At 41.9% G+C, this 19,402-nt stretch overlaps 2 protein-coding genes across 2 annotated transcripts; one reads left to right on the top strand and one right to left on the bottom strand.

The window, feature by feature from the left end:
• Positions 1–398: 398 nt before the first annotated feature.
• On the top strand, positions 399–3,423 carry LOC122406863 (alkylated DNA repair protein alkB homolog 8). The gene is made up of 7 exons (XM_043412646.1): positions 399–816; positions 958–1,189; positions 1,269–1,394; positions 1,613–1,816; positions 1,886–2,271; positions 2,379–2,534; positions 2,856–3,423. Exons 1-7 carry the CDS (start codon positions 706–708, stop codon positions 3,408–3,410), a joined length of 1,770 nt encoding a protein of 589 aa, XP_043268581.1. The 5' UTR covers positions 399–705; the 3' UTR covers positions 3,411–3,423.
• A 116-nt stretch (positions 3,424–3,539) lies between these two features.
• Positions 3,540–18,484, bottom strand: LOC122406866 (high mobility group protein DSP1-like). Its single transcript, XM_043412652.1, has 5 exons — positions 16,177–18,484; positions 11,539–11,745; positions 8,647–8,813; positions 8,208–8,382; positions 3,540–7,849 (listed from the first exon to the last, which is right to left on the bottom strand). Exons 1-5 carry the CDS (start codon positions 16,828–16,830, stop codon positions 7,796–7,798), a joined length of 1,257 nt encoding a protein of 418 aa, XP_043268587.1. The 5' UTR covers positions 16,831–18,484; the 3' UTR covers positions 3,540–7,795.
• Between the last annotated feature and the right edge of the window lie 918 nt (positions 18,485–19,402).

Below are 19,402 nucleotides of genomic sequence, written 5' to 3'. Positions count from 1 at the left end.
CTTTTATGGGTTTAATCCAAATGGAGAAATAGTGAAAGAAACCGACGAAATTTTTTTTCCGTTACGGTAATATTGAGGGCAATCCGTTTCTAATTGGAAGCTGCAGAACGTTCGAGCTCACGTGTCAGATTTACTGATCCTAATATAACCGTGATTATATGGCTGATGAAAGTATCCTGGTTAAATTGAAGACTGTATCTTCAAAATGTATCACCGATTTTGTCAGGCAATAGGGAAAAAAGCGTCGACATCGACGGAGAAACTCGATTAAATCTGCGTAGAAATTATTTACTGTAACGTGCATGGCCGTAAAAATAGAGTCGATACGGGTTTGATTTTCAGTGGAAAGATAAAGCTGGTACGCAAATGGAATGTACCGGAATACATAGCGCTCGAAGATTTTATCATTTAAGAGCACCACAACGGACGTGAATTATCCAATAATTAGTATTTTAGTATGAAAGAAAAACAAACGAACCTCGTGAAATCGTAACAAGATTTTTCGAACCGCGAAATGTGGCGGCTACAAATAGCTACAGAAAATCGACTGCACTGCCATCATCCTAACCACCTGAGAAGCTCGTTGCACAACACCGTAAGAGGAAGTGGATATCGCAGATTGCTACTATATAGAATTAACACCATGTGACATTTTGAGGTTAATATAATATCATCTGAATTTATGGTGCTGACGAAAATATAAAAATGGAAAACAATAACAGCGTTTCAGAACGAAAATGTGCGCGAAAACAACGTCGTGCTCACCATCGTCTCGTGAGAGACATGAACATAAAATGCACCGAACAACCAACCGAAGTTTGTAGTTTTTCAAACTATTTTCCAAACATTTGACAGATTACTTATTACACTCGCGAATTTTCAAAAACTATTAAACAAAAAATTTATTGGAATTATGAAAATAAGATTATTTTTTCATGGATTTTTTTGTCACCTTAGAACATAGTCGTCTGCAATGCTGGCCTTGTCACAGGACTTTGTCGAGAAACTTTAGAACTTATTGTTCAGGAAGTTCTGAGTGATTACTGGGTATCAATGCCGTCTGGAAAATCTTACTGTTTCGTAAAATGTAAATCTAAGGATGATGCACTGACATTGTATAATAAAATACATGGCCGAAAAACCCTTGACAAATCAAAAAATCCCTTGTATTTGTCATTTGTAGAAACTGGTGAGTGAATTTCCAATATAGTTCTGATAAATACATAAAGCTTTTTACGTTTTTCATTTTCCAACATTGTATATTGTAGTTCCAGTTTTTGAGGAAGAAAAATCCACTGAGCCTAGTCTCCCTCCTGGTTTGGTACTTATTGAGGAAATTATTACGCCGGAAGAAGAAATTCTGCTATTGCAGAGCATCGATTGGGACAAAAATGGTAAAAGCAGCATTTTGCTTTCGAATCTTAAACTCAATCGATCAACGTTGAAAAATGCGTTAACTTTTATTATATGTACTCATTGAATCTGAGTGATAATCATAAGAGCCACATTCATTGCGGTTCAGCTGCTTCAATTATGCAAGAACCATTGAGGATTTTGAAAGTTGAATATTTTCATAAAACTCCCAACAAATACTTGTATTTTATACTTTCAGGACAAACATTACCTGATCTGAAACATAGAAAAGTCAAGCATTATGGTTACGAGTTTCGTTACGATACAAATAACGTGGACCCGAATAATCCAATCGAGCCAATACCGCAAGAATATCACTTTTTGCAAAAATTGTTTACAAAACATGAGTGTGGGAAATTCCAGTATGATCAACTGACCATTAATCATTACTTGCCTGGCCAAGGTGTGATTTTTGTTTTCGTTTGTGCGTTTTTTAAAAAAAAACTTTGCTTATTGCTTATTGAATTTTCAGGAATTCCACCGCATATTGATACCCACAGTGTTTTTGAGGACCCGATTCTTTCGCTGTCATTGCAGTCTGCTTGTGTAATGGATTTCAAACGAGGCGACAGAAAAATTAGTCTTTTATTACCTCCTCGATCGCTTTTAATAATGTCCGGAGAGTCAAGATACGCTTGGTCTCACGGAATTTGTCCACGACACAATGACATCATCAACACAAGTACCGGAATAACGACGCAAGAGCGAGGCACTAGAATATCTTTCACGTTCCGAAAAGTTCGTTCCGGCAATTGTCCGTGTTTTTATGACGAGTATTGCGACACAAGGGAAAATCTTTCTGAACGAAATATCGGAAATTCTGTTGCACCAGGATTGGAGTCTTCTTACGTTCACGAGGTTCGAAGCAGATATTTCTACTTACATTTTTTGTAAAAATATTTTTTACGAAAGCGCACAATTGATGATGTGATGTGATGTGATGTTTATTCAAATTTTTTTTTCAGGTTTATGAACAAATATCCAGTCATTTTGACGAAACTCGGCACAAACAATGGCCCAACGTTTCAAAATTCATTGACACGATACAGCCGGGTGGTTTGCTTCTCGATGTCGGATGCGGAAATGGAAAATATCTCATAAATAAGCCAAACATTATTAAGGTATCTTCGTATTTATTCAGCTTCCATACAAAAACGCATTCTGAGAAAATTTATCGAAATTTCACTGTCGGATTTTCCTGTTTGGAGATAAAATCGTTGCGTTATTGAACGAATTGTAATTTTCTACCCGACAAGAGTTCATTTTCCCGAAAACTGAATATTCATGTGACTCTAAAATCAGATTATGATGAGAAGGCTGAACATTCTTAAGGAGCAGAAAATCTCAAACTCATGAAACGGTCTAATTGATAGCAGTAAAATGAAACAATAAAATTCAAAAAGTTACTTTTTTTCGTAATCATTGCATTATTACGTTTGCAGCTTGGTTGTGATCGCAGTTCTGGTCTCGCTGCAATCTGTCGAAAAAGAGACTTCGAAGTTTTTTTGTGCGACTGTCTCGCTTTACCATTTGCGAGTGATTCGGTCGATGCAATAATAAGTATAGCGGTGATCCATCATTTGTCGACGGAGGAGAGAAGAAAGCAAGCAATTTCAGAGATGATTCGTGTGCTGAGACGAGATGGACGATGTCTGATTTACGTTTGGGCGAAGGAGCAGCAAAAAGATTCGGTAGATTCGACGTACTTGAAATTCAACAATCCGCAAAAGAAAAAGCAAACAACGGAGAAGAGCACTGAAATACGAGCTATCGCAGAGACAGGATTAATTTTACCGGTTCATGAAAATCGTACGAATTTCAATCACAGCGACGTTCTCGTTCCATGGAAGAGAAAAGGGGGTGGAAACTTTTTACGCTTTTACCACGTATTCGAAGAGAACGAGCTATTTGATTTGTGCTCGAAACTGTCGAGCACGAGTGTAGAAAAAATATACTACGATCAGGGTAATTGGTGCGCGATACTTCGAAAAATATAAGTGAAAAAAGTAACGTTTATTTTCGAATTATTTTCGTGGAACAAAACCCTCCCAGAGATCTTCTACTATAGGTTGTGTTTTATTCACATTTTACGAGTCAACTTTTAAACATTTTTTAAATTCATTTCGTTCGTTTTTTCGAAAGGTTTATTTAATCCCTAATAGATATACAAATGAAACATTTTATTCATCGTTCTCTTCTCACCATCTTTTACAACTATGGCAATGTCCTAATACAACGCAGGAAATGTTATGATTTTTTTTTCAACGTTTGTTTTCCTTTATTTTTTTCATTTTTTTTCAATATATTTGTAATTACTTTTTTTTTGTTTATCCGTTTCGAAGAACGGATGCATTTCTTCCAGTACAATTCACTTTTTAATACCAGCTATGTTAAAATTATGCACACCTGCAAATCAGTATTAAAATATTACAATTTTTATATTTTACACAGTATTCGCGTTTTCGTCTATGTTTTTTACTTATTTTTTTTTGTTTTTGTTTTCTGATAAACAAACAAATGTTGCTCTTGGGTGTATTTCATCTTCGTTTCGTACTTTTTTTTTTTTTAATTCTCATTTTTCCGTGTTTGTTCTCACATGTAACCGTAGAGAGGACTTTGAAAAATTGTTTCCAACGTGACAGTGTAGTGCAGCATGAGCGCAGACGAGGCGGGGCGAGGGTCGGGCGATGGTAAAGGTCCAGAGTGATCGAAGAGAGCGCTTACGTTTTATAATAATCTACAAGTAAAGTGGCCAACAATTTAACTTTCTCTGTTTTCTTTTCTTCTTTTTTTCCCCAAAGAGATCGATGATCGTCAGTCCCAAAGAGTGCTTACCCGGAGCCGTGAGCCAAATCGTACAAGACAGAGCAAGGAGCAAATTTCGTCCATTGTTCTCCGCGAGGCAGGACTCTCGAAGCTTTACTCTCGTTAGTTTTGTTCCTCATGTGTATTCGAGATCAATTAACGATCTCCCTTGCGATCTTTGAAAATTCTTTTATATCGAGATCTTCGTGGTATCGAATCTCTAAAGTTCGTCTCTCTCTCTTTTTATTTTCTTCATAACCGCGTGAAGAACTTCTGGCTTTCAAAAATCTCGATCTCGACGATTTGAAATCTGTACATAACTACAATCTAGGAATGTTAAAAATACAAGATAGCACAATAATTTATTCTATAATACAGAGCTGCTGTACGGCAAAACGGCTCGCGGTATAAATCTGGCGACGAACAATATGCGTTTGATAAACGTAATATTATTTCGCGTGCGATGTATACTTATTACATGGATATATTTAGTAATTTTCTCGTTTTTCTTGCAATTCGGTGTTTAATTTATTTTTCTTATGCTTTTTCTTCTTTCTTTTCGCAACAACACCGTATACACGTCGGCGATTGAGGACGACGACCAGCCGAAAAAACGACGAAGACAAGTGAACCAGGTGAAAACGACGAGGAAACGACGAAGAAGACGAGCATACGTATTTCTGTACTGTTTTTTTTTTTTTTTTTTTTTTTTTTACTTTTGTGTGTTCTCCCTCAGTGAAATATTGAAGCCTTTCCCGTTTGAATGAATGCGATTGCGTTTGATTATAATGATCATCTTTTATGACGATTTCGAATTTTTTGGATTTTTCAAAGTATTCTTTTTATTGACGAAATTTAATGTCGAAGACGGAGGATGAACAATGACGAGGGCGGGGACCACTTCCGTAAGCTAGCGATAGACAATTGCTTTACGAAATGAATGACGTACGTCGATCGCGACACACATACACACACACATACGTCCGCGCGTTCGCTCGCTCTCTTTTGGATTCTCTCTCATTCTAAACGCACACCTTTCTTTTTCATCGAAAAGCCGGGACGCGACATTTTCTCACAACCTTTTTTTCTTCCTTCCTTCTTATCCTCCGGTCTCTTCAGCATCTTTCGTTCACTTTCCTTTTCCTTTTCTTCATCTTTCATTTACTTTCCATACTAAATTCTCATCTAGCCAACGCAGGAAGGGAATTTTTGGGGGACTATAAATTCATCTCCCACGCAAATATGATTAAATTCGGGCTTATTTTTTTGTTTAATTTTTCGAGATCAGCCGACATTATAGCTCACATCCGCTCTTATTTTCCATAGATTTTTTCTTTATTCCATTACGTGTGTCACTAGTGCGAGTGGGAGAGAGATAGAGAGAGAGCGACGCAGCTCCTATACTTTTCTCTTTAGCCATACAATTTTCGTAACCTCGTTATTTGTATTTTGTTTTTCTTTTCATTTTTTTTAAATTCCATTTAAATGGCCCTTATGGCGAACAGTTCTAGTAGATGGAACCGCGTAAGGCTCAATCACGCACGTTGGCTTGATAAAGAACTTTAGCGTTTGACAAAATTTAGAGGTATCGCGACACGACTTCACGCGCTACTTACGAGAGATAATACAACTCGCAAGAGTCAGATCAGCAGCAGCAGTCCCACCGGTCGTCACCAGCCCTGGGACTGATTCCTTTCTATTCATTTTCATTTTTTACAGCTAAACAATATCTGTGCAAAAAGTTTACTTCATATTTGTTTTATTTTTCGTTTTGTAATGAAAAAAAAAAAAAAATCGCATTTCACTCGTTTATTCGTTCGACATACCGGCTACATGGTTGCTTAACGCGTTCGTGTATTCAAATTGATGAATTCGAAACAAACAAAAAAAATATATAAATATACATATATTTATATGCATAAATATATGTATAAATATATATGCACATGTATTAAGATCGTCCCGAGTGGAAAGTGTCTTCAAAAGAGAGGGTGGGAGGGAAAAAAAAAACAGTGCTTTGTATAACTAACTTCGTACACCTTCTTATTTTCTCGCAATATAATCGCATCTTTAACTTGTCACTTGTACACAGTAAATATGAACGTTTACACAAACGTTCTGTTCTTTTTTTTTTCATTTGTATATAATGTTAAACTGAAAATGTTGTTCATACGTTTTTCTTAGTCCATTTTGATACGGGGGGGGGGGGGGGAGGTGTATTGGTAGGAAAAAAACTTGCGAGCGGAGACAAAGTCAGTGATGATTGAGCCCCGGCGTTGTTTTTTAATCCTTTCTGTTCGTGAACTCGTGTAGTTGTTTTTTTTCTTTCATCAATATTTATCGTTCTCTTTGTATCTTTGTTTTTTTGTCTGTTGATCCACCCGGTAGAAGGTGAGAAGTAGTAGTAGTAATAGTGTAGTAGTTAATAGTAGTTATAGTAGTAGTAGTACACCGTCTTCTCCTCATTCTCTCTATCCTATGCCACTTTACACGTGTACTATCAATATGTTAAAATACAAATGTCACTCATACGATCTCCTCTCGCGATCACTCATACATACAATTTCTTTTAAAATAATTAGCATAACCGCGGGTAGTATTTTTGTTCTTTTCATTTTCTTTCATCTTTATCTTTCCTTTATCCTCTTTTTAATCGATATTATTAATTGTTTTTTGTTGTTTTGTTTTGTTTTGTTGTTGTTGTTGACGTTTGTTTTTGTTTTTTTAATCATTTTTCGTTCTCGTTTTATTGTAAATAATCCGTGGTTTACGGGGGAGGGTTGGTTGGTTGATTGAGTGAGGGCAAACGGGGCCGAGTGGAGGACAAGGAGGAGAGGGGTCGGGCAGGGGCCAAGGTAAGGAAAAAGGTCGAAGAATGGATTGAGAGGATAAAGAGAGGGGGGGGGGGGGGGGGCTGGATTTTGTTAGTTATTTATTCGTATTGTTTCTTTTATTTTCATTTTCTGTTCGTTTGTTTTGTTTCCTAGTGGTGTAAGTACTCTCACGCTAAGGTCAATGGTATGTACAGTAGGTGAGGTAATGCTTTCGGGATTTTTCTCAAGGACACGGGGTGACATATGAGATTTTGACGTGCGTCCACTTATCAAATATCCTCCACAGCATTATTCTCCTCTTCCGCGTCCTCGTCACTGTCTTGCTTTGTATAGCCATATGCAGGCGCACTCCCACCTCACGCGGCCCATCCTTTAATTTAACTCTCTTTCTTTCTTTCTTCCTTCTTTCATTCTTTCTTTCTTTCTTTCTTTCTTTTTTTTTTTTTTCATTTTGTACGCAGTCATTTTCGATTGGAGAAAATTTGATGTTCCACGATTAAGGCGGTCGGAGTTGATACGACGGCGTTTTTTTTGTTTTTTTATATTTTTTTTTGTTTTTAATTACGATGGTCACGATACTTGGAATCGAGCGAGAAAAATGAAAGAAAAACATTTCGACAAAGAAAAAAATTAAAAAAAAAAAAAAAAAAACAAAGAAAGAATCGACTCGTACGTCTCTAATTCTATTTGTGAAAGTCCCCGCAATGCGCTACAGCTCAGTGATTCATTAATCGAAATTCTGATCATAAAATTTCTCCCGTTGCGTCCGCCATTTTCTTCTTGTATGCAGTCGATTCCTTTAAAAAAATAATCAAGTTGGTTTTTGTTGTTCTTATTTGTGTGCTTACCGCGTTCAAGCGAGAAATGCCACTTGTTCGAAGTTAGCGAAAACAATAATAAATAAAAATAATCATAATAAAGGAAAGGAAATGAAGAATCCGTTCGATCGCAATTGAAATGCATAACTATAAAGTTGCACGCCGATAAATATTTGCAAATTTTCTCAATTTATGAAAATAATGTAAAAAAATGTTCTCCTGAACTTTCAAGTGCCGGTCGCGCGTTAACAAATAATAGATCGATCGAAGGGAATATTGAATTTGAAGAAATAAAATAGTAAAGGAAAAGTCAACAGATTGTAAATCTTTCACGTACCCTTTCATATCGAGCTTTGTCCTTTTCTGCCATAGCCTCGTATTTGGATTTGGTTTCGGGATCGGCGTCTGACCACTTCTTGCCCAATTCTTTAGCGATATCTCCTACTCCATATTCGGGATTCAGCATCTTGACCTTGCCACGCTCGTCATTACAGAACCAGAAGAAAGCTGACCTGGTTGACGGAGAGAAAGAAAGGAAACGAACGGAAAAGAAATTAAAACCGGTGCGAAGATGAAAAATATTTAAAAAAAAAAAAAAAAGAAGAATTTAATAAAGAAAAAAGCAACGATGTCTCGAGAGTCCCAGTTCCACGAGCTCCGTACTTTTGTACTTGGATGCTCCGAGTACAATTATCGAAAGAAATAACCAAGCAACGCGCGCTGGCGGAATAAAATATAATATTTGAAAATTGCAAACAAACAAATATCTGACTTACAATGATCTTTTGGGCGCGTTGGGATCCTTGATGTGTTTGCGTTTCTTGCCTCGGCCGGTTGTTTTCTCTCCCTTCGGAGGTGTGTAATTCTGCATTTCAGCGTCGTATCTCTTCTTGTCCTTGTCTGCCATCTCGTGGAAACGTTTCTTTTCCTTATCGGACATTGTCTGCGTGCGAAGAGAAAAAGATAGAACGAAAGACGTTAAAATTGGCAAAAAGAAGAAACGATATTAATAAAACAAACAAATGAATAATGCAAGGAAGAAAATAAAACAACGTATCCACTGTTCGTAGTCGATCGATCGCGGTGCGAAGCTTCGTTTCGAAGAACGTCTGGAGGGGGGGAGAGGGATACGAGCGAAGAGACGCAGGGCGCGATTGGACGCTACAGATTTTGTTGTTGTTGTTGTTTTTTTTTTTTTTTTTAAAGAAAAATATAAAAATAATGAAGGAAAAAAACGAAACTAGTGTGATCGCGGTTTAAATTGCGAAATACCTCTGAAAATATGCTGTATTTTACGTCGTACTTGGCAAGAGGATGGAAGGCGTTTAAATGAGTTTCGGCGAAAACGAGTAGAGGAGAACAGCAGCAGCGGAGTGCACAAAAGTCCAGGGATACGAGCGCGTCCGTGGAAAATCAAGATGGAGAGGATCAGTAATGGTCGGAAGGGAAGAGAGCTCCCGAGAGAGCGAAAGAGAGCCAGAAAGAGAGATAGAACGAGAGAATATAACAGGCGCGCGAGGGGAAGACGGAGAGAGAAAGAGACCGTAAAAGAGAGAAAGAGAGAGGGCGGTGGTTACATTCGAGAGACGAGTGTGGGCTTCGCAGCGAGGAAATGAGGCGAGGGGAAGAAGAAAGCCAGAGAAGGGCGCAAGGCATAGGGTTGGTAGAACGGTTGGTCGATAGAAGCGGCAACGAGCTCCGAGGCGCAGGCACCAACGCATCAAAAACACCACCATCGCGCAACCATCCTCCCCTCCCGCTCTTCCTTCTTCGTACTTCTCTCTCACTCTTCCCGTCTCTTTCTCGCAACCCCCTCCCTCAACCGCATCCCCTCTCACGAGAGCTCTTTCTCTTTCTCACTTTTGGTGTTCTCTACAGTGGCCGCCATCGCTGAAGCCACTCCCCTACTCTGACAGCATATAACCTACTTTCTTCCTTTTTTTTTCAATTTTCATTTTTATTTTATTTTTTTCATTTTTCGCTCGAAAAACTCGTTTGCTAAATTCCTTCAGCTCCGGATGGGTATTTCAAATACTGATTAAAATTCCAAAAACTTTATGCGAAAATAATCCCGCAGTTTACTATGGCATTCGGAGATCCTTGTTTCAAGGTTTTTTCGTTCAATTAACACTCTGATGTATTGATTTTCTCGAGTCCCTTAATGATCGATTTTTGAGATTTTAAAATTCCAGCGAATCTTCAAAAAACCATCCGTTGTTAACCAACATTCTCTGTGTTGAAAAAGCAACGAAATTTTTTGGGTAAGACAATTTGAATTATGGAGATTTCCCAAGTCAGAAATATTGCTTTAAATGCAGAGCAGCGCTATTATCTTGATTAGTTTCTTATTAAGAGTTCACGAAGCAGTTATCCCGATTGCTTTTCTCTTCCTGAATATTCTTCCAAGCGTCTGTGCGAATACTTTCTTGAAATGCTTATCAAATATTTCGCTCGTGCAAGTCTCTTATGGAGTGAAATTTCAAAAAATCATAAAAATCTACAAATTTTAAATAGTGACAAAAATATTCAGCCAAATAGCGCAAAAGTCAGCCAACTGTTCAACATTCGTGATAATTATTTAATAAATATTTCAAGTTATTTAGTAAATATTGTGTTTCAAATACCAAATCGTCATGATGATGGCTTTGTGAGAATATTTCAGTGAGTCGCGAGGTTTCAAGCGCGATTTTTGAAGGAAAATAAAACGAATTTCTTTGTTTCCGAACGTCCTTCGTGTCTCAGTAGAAAAGACAACATGGAGTCGAGCAGGATTCTTCGCGAGAATAGGGAGAACGCCTAACATCGAGGCAGGTGCTGCGGAGTCATTGAGCAGGTGAAACACCCGAACGATCCACTGGGTGATTGTCAGTTTTTTTTGGAAAAGAGCGCTTTATTCGTAGCTCGCATTTTTTTTTCGAAAAAAATATGTTTTTAATAACAAACTATTGCTCAAGCTTGAGGCAAACACGGTGGCTGAAGTTGTAGGACTCGCATGAAAAAAGAAAAAAATTTGATGTCGTTTTTCGATGATTTTCCTCACGGAAATTCGGGAGAATTATAAAGAAAAAAAAATTGGTTTAGTTCAATTCGAGGAATCGAATAGAATTTGTCGAAATTTTTGAACATAATTTGATTTCAACTTTTATTCAAAGCACGAGAACCGAAAAATTCATTGAAATTTGTAAAATAGAAAAATATTGCCTGAATTTCAACTTTAAAGCGTGAAAAACCTCGAGTTCGTTGACTCGATAAAATACGCGGACAACAACCTACGCATACAACCGACGAAAAGATGAAGCCAAATATACACGTAGGTTTGAATGAGGATGGTGTGACCGGTTATTGGTTCAAGTCCACGAATCGGTACGTTCACCTTCCATCCGATAAGAATCATCACGAATATTAAATAGTTGGCTCACTGTTTTTCAAGATCCCGATATTTTTGTCACCACGAACTTGAACGTTATCATTGTAATATAGAAAATGCAGGCTTGTCTCTCGAAAAGTTAAAAATGAAAAAAAAAACCTCATTGAAGAAATTTGAGGTTTGGAAAAATTCAGGTCCCAAAATAATGGCCCTGAAAACTGCTGAGAAATATGCCTGGATTTCCGGTCGAATTTATAAAATTTGAATACTTCGTGATGAGAGATAAAATGCGAAAACTCACCTTCCACCTCATGGCGCACTTTCTCGAGAACTCCTGGAAGACGATGTTCTCTTCCGGGTGTTTCTTCTTGTGCTCCTGACGGCATGTTTGAACGAAGAACGCATAAGCGGTCATTCGCCCCCTGGGCTTCGTGTCTGTTGTCTTTCCTCTCGGCATTTTATTTTGTTGTAGATTATTTTGCTGCTGTGGTAGCTGTTGTATCTGATGCTAAAAATTGTCAAATAAAACGAAAACGAGACAATTAATTGAGCGATTCAAATTCGTATTGGTTGTGCCTAATTCTAGCTGCGCGAATTTTTCGATCGACCCTGAATCGAGTCTTCGATATCTGTTCCGAAGGACAAAAGAAATTAATTAAATTACTGGTTTCACGAATTATTGGGAGGGAATTATCTACGAATGAGAAAACACGAATTTCAAAATTTTCCAATCAATGTACAGACACGGTTTCATTCATACGTAAACATTTGCTTTGTATATAGCGGGCCGGGTTAGAGTGACCTTCGAACGAGAATATAAAGCCTCGAAAAAATTCGAGGCAGCCGATGCAGTTATTTTGCACGTCGAGCGTGACGAGAAGAAATCGCAAACGTTGCTAATTGAAAATCCTCAGGTCAGTTTTCAGAAACAAAATTTTCCATTCTTCACGAGGTCCGAGCAATTCGAAAACCGTGTTGACCAACAGAGTATCAAAGTGTTCGTCTCGATACTTGGTCGAAGCGACGTAGAAAAATAAAAACATGAAGGAGGAAGGTAGAATTCCCGTAACAACAAAGCCCTTGGCGAGCGGACACTAGTTACAGCGAATTTGAAAATTTCGAGAAAATATTTTGCCCGGTATCTGTACGGAAGAGGCTCGAACGCGCAAAGAGAACGACTGTGAAAAAAAAAAAAAAGAAGAATTTGAGTAAGACCTGAACGTGGTTAAACCGAAGTAAGAATTCGAATCAAACAAAGAGCTACAAAAATGCGAATAATTTGTGATAATAACCATTTGTGTATTCATGGTTACGAGTTATCGTCAAACGTCAAACGAGAGAAGAGCTCAATGGATTTGAGGCACGTCGCAAATGAGACAAAGAACGAACAATGTGCTGGGTTACGCGAGTTTGACGTCTTTTTTCTCTCCGTAGCAAAAAAGAAGAAGAAAAAAACAAACAAACAAAAAACAACGTTATCCGGACAAAAGAATTTTCGTACTTATTCTTTTCATGGAAAAACGAGGAAAAAAAACCCAAATGTTTGAAAATACTAGGGTGGTTCTATTCCGTGGAATTTCCCGGACAGGACTCCGAGGGGAAAATCGTGGTAGGAAAAGCGACGGGCAATGGACGAGAAGAGAGCAAGAGTGAGCGAAAGAGAGAAAGAGAGCAGCAGCACAGCACACGATAGGCCGACCCGGCTTTAACCAGAATCAATAGCGCGCGCGGGCCACGCCGATGGCGCTCTTGGAGAAATAGAGACGCGAATATAAGAGAGCCTACCAGCAGGCGCACACAGACACGCGCACACACAGGCACAGAGACACACACACACACACACACAAGAGCATGTTAACGATGGTAAAAAATATATTTACACGCGTATATTATTAGAAAAAAAAATCGTAAATACCCATTTTTCCGAAGTTGTTAAACTACTTGAATTTTTAGTTCCTATTAAAAACTACATTATTAAATATTCAATTGGTTATCGTCAAATATATTATATCACCATCCTAACGAAGTAAACCAATATAAAAAATATATTAGTGTAATTAATATATTGAGATTAATACCGTGATAAAATGGCTGTCCATCTTGTCTGATGCACGTTTCTATAGCGAAGAAAAATGAAATCGTACGTTAGTTGAAACGTAGCTAGACGGTTGTGAGAGAAGCTCGCGCGAGGGTATCTCAGCTCACACGCCTTTCCAGCCGCCTCTGGCTCGCTTCGGCTACGTATATCTATATGTGCACGTACACATGTGTGCGTCGTGTATGTGTGTGTGTGTGTATATATATACATACATAAACATATGTAATACAGGATGTGTATGGATATGTATACACGTATATAAATATATATATATTATATATACGCGTATACGCTATGCTGTGCTGGTGCTACGGGCCGCAATGGCGCCCAAGCAAGAGCATTCGTTCGTTTCGCTTTAGCCTAGTCCGCTTGAAATTTCGCACGTGCAGCCATATTATTTTCGTATACTTTCTCCGTCTCTTTCTATCTCTGTTTTTCTCCCGATTTTTCACGATTTTGTGTGTTACTTCAATAAAAAGCCAAGTTTTTAAAATCTTATACGCGAAGAAAAAGAATGTTTAGGTTATGTTTCGAATTTAGAAGAGAGAAAAATAGAAGAGAAAATGTGGGAAACACGAGTTTTATGTCGATAGAAAGAGTGCGCGATGACACCGCTCGTATGGATTTTTCTACCGCCACTCGGAGCTTCTCTGTCGACTGTATTTGTTGTTTTTCAATTCAAGATATTCAATATATTTAAGATCGAAACAAGGAATATAAATGGAGATATAACCGGTATGCTTGTAGCACGAAAATCTTTGGGGGGCCTCTGAAAAGACTGGCTAGATTTACGAGAGAGAGAGAGAGAGAGAGAAATCGAGATGGACAGAGGGCCAAGAGTCAAGTTGAAAAAGAATCGAGAAGATAGAAACGAAAGGAGGATAGAGAGATGGAGAGAGAGAGAGTCAGAAAAGCCCGCGAGGAGCTCTCTCGGAAAGAACGAGAATCTGAGGCAAACGGTACGATTGTAGCAAACGGGCAGGCAGGCAGGCGAGAGCGGTGACGGGAACGGCGCGCGAGCTATCGAGCTTCTCTCTACACCGAGTTGTCTCTGATATGTGTATTCATATATATGTATATGTATATGCATATGCGCGCGCGCGCGGGCGCGCGGGAGAGAAAGAGACGAGGAGACTTTAGCCAAGAGAAAGATCTTTCGGCGCGTTGCTTTCTCTCTCTCGTTCTCACACATACGCGTTCAGTCTCGAGTAAAAATATATATGTAAATCACAGCCACCATCACTAACTTTTATTTATTTATTTAATTGAATCGTGATCGCGTTATTTTTGTTCTTTACGTATGCAGAAACGAGAAGAGAAAAGTAAAACAAATTAAAAGGTTGAATAAACCCCACTGTACGAAACACGACGCAGCACCGACCTTCGCGCGACTTCGCACTGTCAAACGTAATCAACGAGAGCGCGATCTTATGTCGAAAACAAAAAAAAAACCCGACAACTTGACGGAAAAAGAACAATAAAATTGAATTTCGAAACACGAGTTTTAATCGATGGCGCAGTACGGGATCAATGAAAAATGAAAAAAGTGAAAAAATATATGAAAACTCTTGTGCTCTCTCGTTTATTTAGTGAACGATTCGCGCGCGTACACCTCTCTCCTCTCTATCTGGGTATGAGCCACGAGAGTGCGATACAGAGCTCAGCTCTCCGTGTGTACGTGAGAGCTAGTAGAGACCGCGAGTGCATGTACGTATAGATGCCTCTGTATGTCTCTCGGGCGCAACGCAGTATTACGAACAGCACTTTTTATACGAGAAATACGCTCGATAAGTACAACATCGGTCGGAATATTATGTTCACGAGCACACCGAATACGACGGAGAATGAAAAACGCGAAATATTTATTTCGACGTCGAAGTTTTTTAGCCGTGCGTTTCGAGAGGACGAGGGAGAATGTGCAGGGAAAAGAAGAACGGTGGAAAAGAGAAAGAGAGACGGAGCGAGAGGTAGCTCGAAAAAATTCACCGCGAAGTGAAGAAAACTTGAATTTTTTCGACTATTTTTTTGCTCCTTATTTTGGTGGGAATGAAAGACGAAAAATTGAGTAGAGCCCCTTTTCGACAGAGGCGAAGCGCGGCGCGGTATACAACGAAGAGATCCCCGGGAACGAAGGGTCGGCTCCGAAGCGCGGTCGGTCGGTCGTTCGTCGGTTCGGACGTATACACACGAGCGGGCGGGCAAGAGAGAAGCCTGGCACAGGCACAGGCAGGCCAAGCAAGCCCAACACAGGCAAGCAGGCGGGCGCGTCGGTTCGCCTCGGATATCGCCGCAGCCGCGCTGCTGTACGCGCGGCGCTCGGGTTCTATAACGCGCACGGGGGAGAGCGAGAGAGAGAGAGAGCATGCACGGAGACGGAGTGGTAGAACGAAAGAGAGGAAGAGAGCGAGAACGAACGGCGGTTCTGGCGCGTCGCAGTACCGCGTCGCTTCAGCGTCGCCTCTCTCTCTCTCTCTCTCTCTCTCTCTCGGCTCCGCGTCGCGTTTTCACGACCAAGCTGTACGAAGAATTTCTCTCTCGCTCTCGCTCACTCTCTCTCGTTCGTTCGTTCGTTCGTTCTCGCGCGTTCTTTCTCAATCTCCCTCTCCCTGTTTCGTGTTCACTCACCCATACACTCGCGCGTTCCGAATCCCCCCTCGACTATCATCAAACACTATTAATCTACCTATCTCTATCAGCCTACATATGTACGTAAAAATAAATAAATATTCGTTGTTCTCGCACATTCGTTTTTCCTTGTTATCCCTAGATTAACCGACTCTCATTTATAATTTCAATATTTCTCGATCTTTCGCGCGTTTCGAAGCTCCTGCTGCAACGTACCGGGGACATAACGGGGGGCGTAGAAGTTTGCGAAGTGATCGGCGATAGATGTTGGCCCTGTTGCTGCATCTGCTGCTGATGAAGGTTGTTCTGTCCACCGTCCATAACTCCACCGGGATACCACCATTGTACACCGGGTGGTGCACCAGCGGGTCCTCCGCCGCCTCCCCCACCCCCGCCGCCGCCGCCTCCGCCGCCGCCACCGGAACTCGGTGTACCACCGACACCGAGTCTGTAATCGTAACCACCACCGGTGGCGCCTCTCATGCACGAGCCAACCGGCGACGATGTCGATACCGGACTCGACTGGGCTCCCGTCGTCGCCGGATTTTGGAAGCTGGAGGCCATCTTGTACGAGAACAATTGCTGGGTCGCTGCCGCTGTGCTTCTCACAATATCCTGATGATGCTGTGACAATTGTTGCTGTTGTTGATTAAGCAGATGCTGATGCAAATTTTGTTGTGCCTGTTGTTGTTGCGCCTGTTGTTGTGCTTGTTGTTGCTGTTGCGCGGCAGCGGCGGCGGCGGCCGCTTGCTGCTGCTGTTGCTCGGCGTTCAAACCCGTTGGCCACCATGCCGGTCCGCTCGAGCCGTCTTCCCGATTTCCGGAGCTAGCAGTGCCCCAGCCACCGGCAACGCGGTGGTGTTCCGACATGTCACGAGCGTCTTTCTGTCACTTTTACCTCTGTCACGTACACGGATGCTTTATATATACCTACGTGTGTGTGTATATATATATATGAGATAGATTTCTTTTTTCACTTTTAGCCTCGGTATTACGGGTTAACCGAGGAAGATAGAGAGGAGACAAACGAGTCAACTAAATATCCGACACTAATTTTACGATACAAGTTCCTCCTGAGCGCGGTGCCCCCCCTTGTGTATTACAAAAGTTCGGGTTTACGTTCTATACCGGCACGGCACATATGCACATACACACACGCACACCCACACTTAACGTGGGGGTACGCGTCTTCGTCGTCGTTTTCGCAGTGTAGTCTTTCGTTTCACGAGCGTATACATACACGGCAACGAGGCATGTGTGTATGTATTTACGAAACGCGGACACTCTTGCACACGAGCGCATACACAGACTCACACGCACACACACACGTACACACACATACACACGGGCGTGTATACGCGTGGCTCTCCTGCACACCCTCGTACAAAATGCTATGTATGTGACGAGAGGATTCGTCGTGTGGTTCTCTCTTCTGCTACCACCGTCGCCGCCGCCGCCGTCGCCGATGCTGCTGCCTGGTGGTGGATTTTTGCTTGGCTGATTTTGCTTTTGCTGTGGCCCCGTCGCCGCTACCGCCGTTCCCGATCGGCTTTTCCCGTACGGACGGATTCTCGGCCAGGACACTCGCCGCCAAACACACACACATACACACGCGGGCACGCACACACGCACGCACACACACACACAATTTTTAATTCACGGGTACACGCGCATTCACACTTGTATCCAACGTGTGATACACATATATACCGCCCACCCTCACCTCGCATACGCACGACACACACGCATACGCAATCTCACACTGACGCACACACGCAGGCACTCGAGCACGCACACCTCCTCGCCGCACGCACTCGCCTCCCAAACGCACGCTTGCTCGCTCACATTCGTACGACCTGACACCGCACCGCACGCGCTAACTTTGTACTGTCGCTTTCTGCCACTGTCACCTCGGTTCACACGAGTTTTCCGAGCTTTTATTTAACCTTTAACTATCCCTTTAACTCGGTCGTTGCTCGCTCGAAACTCTTTTACTCTTTCGTTCGTGACGAGCGTTTTTTAATCTCCGGTAAACCGCACGAAATCACAAATTTTCAAGCTCGCGTTTTCCTCGCGGCTGGCTCGCGGCGCTTCAACGGATGCCTCGTCGTCGTCGGTAACTCTCTTGTGGCTCACTCTCGGTATCGCGGGCGCGCGCGCGTTCGTTCTCACTCGCTCGCTCTCTATACTTTTCTCTCTCACTCTCAATTGGTGTATCCCTCCGTCTGCCTATACATGTGTCCCTCTCTTTCTCTCTCTCTCTCTCTCTCTCTCGCTCGGGGCGCACGGACGGCGGCGAGGTTCTCCGCACACTCGAGTTTCTCACGAAGAATAATATAATCCTTCTCAACACACAACACCGGAGCGCGCGCTCGGCTCTCTCTCTCTCATTCGTCGTATGTACGCCGCAATGTAAAAAAACTTCACTTAATAATGCCGCCGCACTCGTTCGCGAGTAATCGGCCCCAAACACACGCGGGCGGCCCCCGACAACGTTTTCATATACACGTAGGAGGAATATCGCGCGGAACCCGTGTATTGGGAGGGCAAGAGAGGATACGTACGTTACACTTGGGATGCGGTCTACTCGACGCTACGCTCAACGGCTCAACGTTCGTTAGGTCCGTGGGCCGTTCGGTGGCCAGGCGGGTGGGTAAAGGGGAGGGGACGGTCTCCCCTTCTAGTTCTTTCTTTTTCTCTCATACCCCCTCTCCTTTTCTCGAACGACGCGCCTGAGACTCCCCTTCTCTCTCTCTCTCTCTCTCTTGCTCGCTTTCTCTCGCTCTCTCTCCCCCGAAACCGAAGCCTCTCCCCCACCCCTTTCTAGGCTCACCGAACGTTTCCTCGCGCGGCCCGTCGCGCCATTCGTTCTCTCTCCCACTTGCGATCCTTCCTTTTTCCTCCTCTACCTATCCCCCCTCCCCGCTCCGCCGCGCCGCACTTCCCCCCTGCCCCACCCTCGCCGGACCGCCATCCTCTTTCCAACGAGCGAGGCTGTCGCCGTCTCCCTCGCTCTTCGTTCCATCGCCCGCCCCTCCATGATAATACACTACCACCACTGCGCTACATCGCACGCCGTTCCTCGGCGTCGCTTCGTCGTCGATCCTACCGACAGCCTCGTACGCACCAATACATCGATGAGGAGGAGCACGCATACACGGAAAGGAGTCGATCGAGCGCGAGCGTACGTACACATGAACGGTGCGGCCGCGCGCGCGCCCGCGCGCGAGTGCTCAATCTACTCTATACACACTTTCAACGATATTTCTTACTCTCTACTACACACATTCGTATATTGGTGCATTCGTACACAGGAAAGCGAGGAAAGAACACGTATTCGCGAAACTAAACACACGGATCGGCTTATATGCGCTTTAATATACATATATATATATGTGTCTTTATATACGTGTATATTATTTTTTTTTTTCTTAAATTTTCT

This window comes from Venturia canescens, chromosome 2 (assembly GCF_019457755.1).
Source record: "Venturia canescens isolate UGA chromosome 2, ASM1945775v1, whole genome shotgun sequence".
Taxonomy (NCBI): Eukaryota; Metazoa; Arthropoda; class Insecta; order Hymenoptera; family Ichneumonidae; genus Venturia; species Venturia canescens.
This window is presented reverse-complemented; position numbering and strand designations above follow the sequence as displayed.

Excerpts from the sequence above, each read along its gene's own strand:
- LOC122406866 (XM_043412652.1), bottom strand. The coding sequence starts at position 16,830 with ATGTCGGAACACCACCGCGTTGCCGGTGGCTGGGGCACTGCTAGCTCC. Across the intron at positions 11,746-16,176 it reads CGCCCCCCGTTATGTCCCCG|CATCAGATACAACAGCTACC; the intron begins GTACGTTGCAGC and ends GACAATTTTTAG. Across the intron at positions 8,383-8,646 it reads AACGCGCCCAAAAGATCATT|GTCAGCTTTCTTCTGGTTCT; the intron begins GTAAGTCAGATA and ends TCCGTCAACCAG.
- LOC122406863 (XM_043412646.1), top strand. The coding sequence starts at position 706 with ATGGAAAACAATAACAGCGTTTCAGAACGAAAATGTGCGCGAAAACAA. Across the intron at positions 1,817-1,885 it reads TCATTACTTGCCTGGCCAAG|GAATTCCACCGCATATTGAT; the intron begins GTGTGATTTTTG and ends TTGAATTTTCAG. Across the intron at positions 2,272-2,378 it reads AGTCTTCTTACGTTCACGAG|GTTTATGAACAAATATCCAG; the intron begins GTTCGAAGCAGA and ends TTTTTTTTTCAG.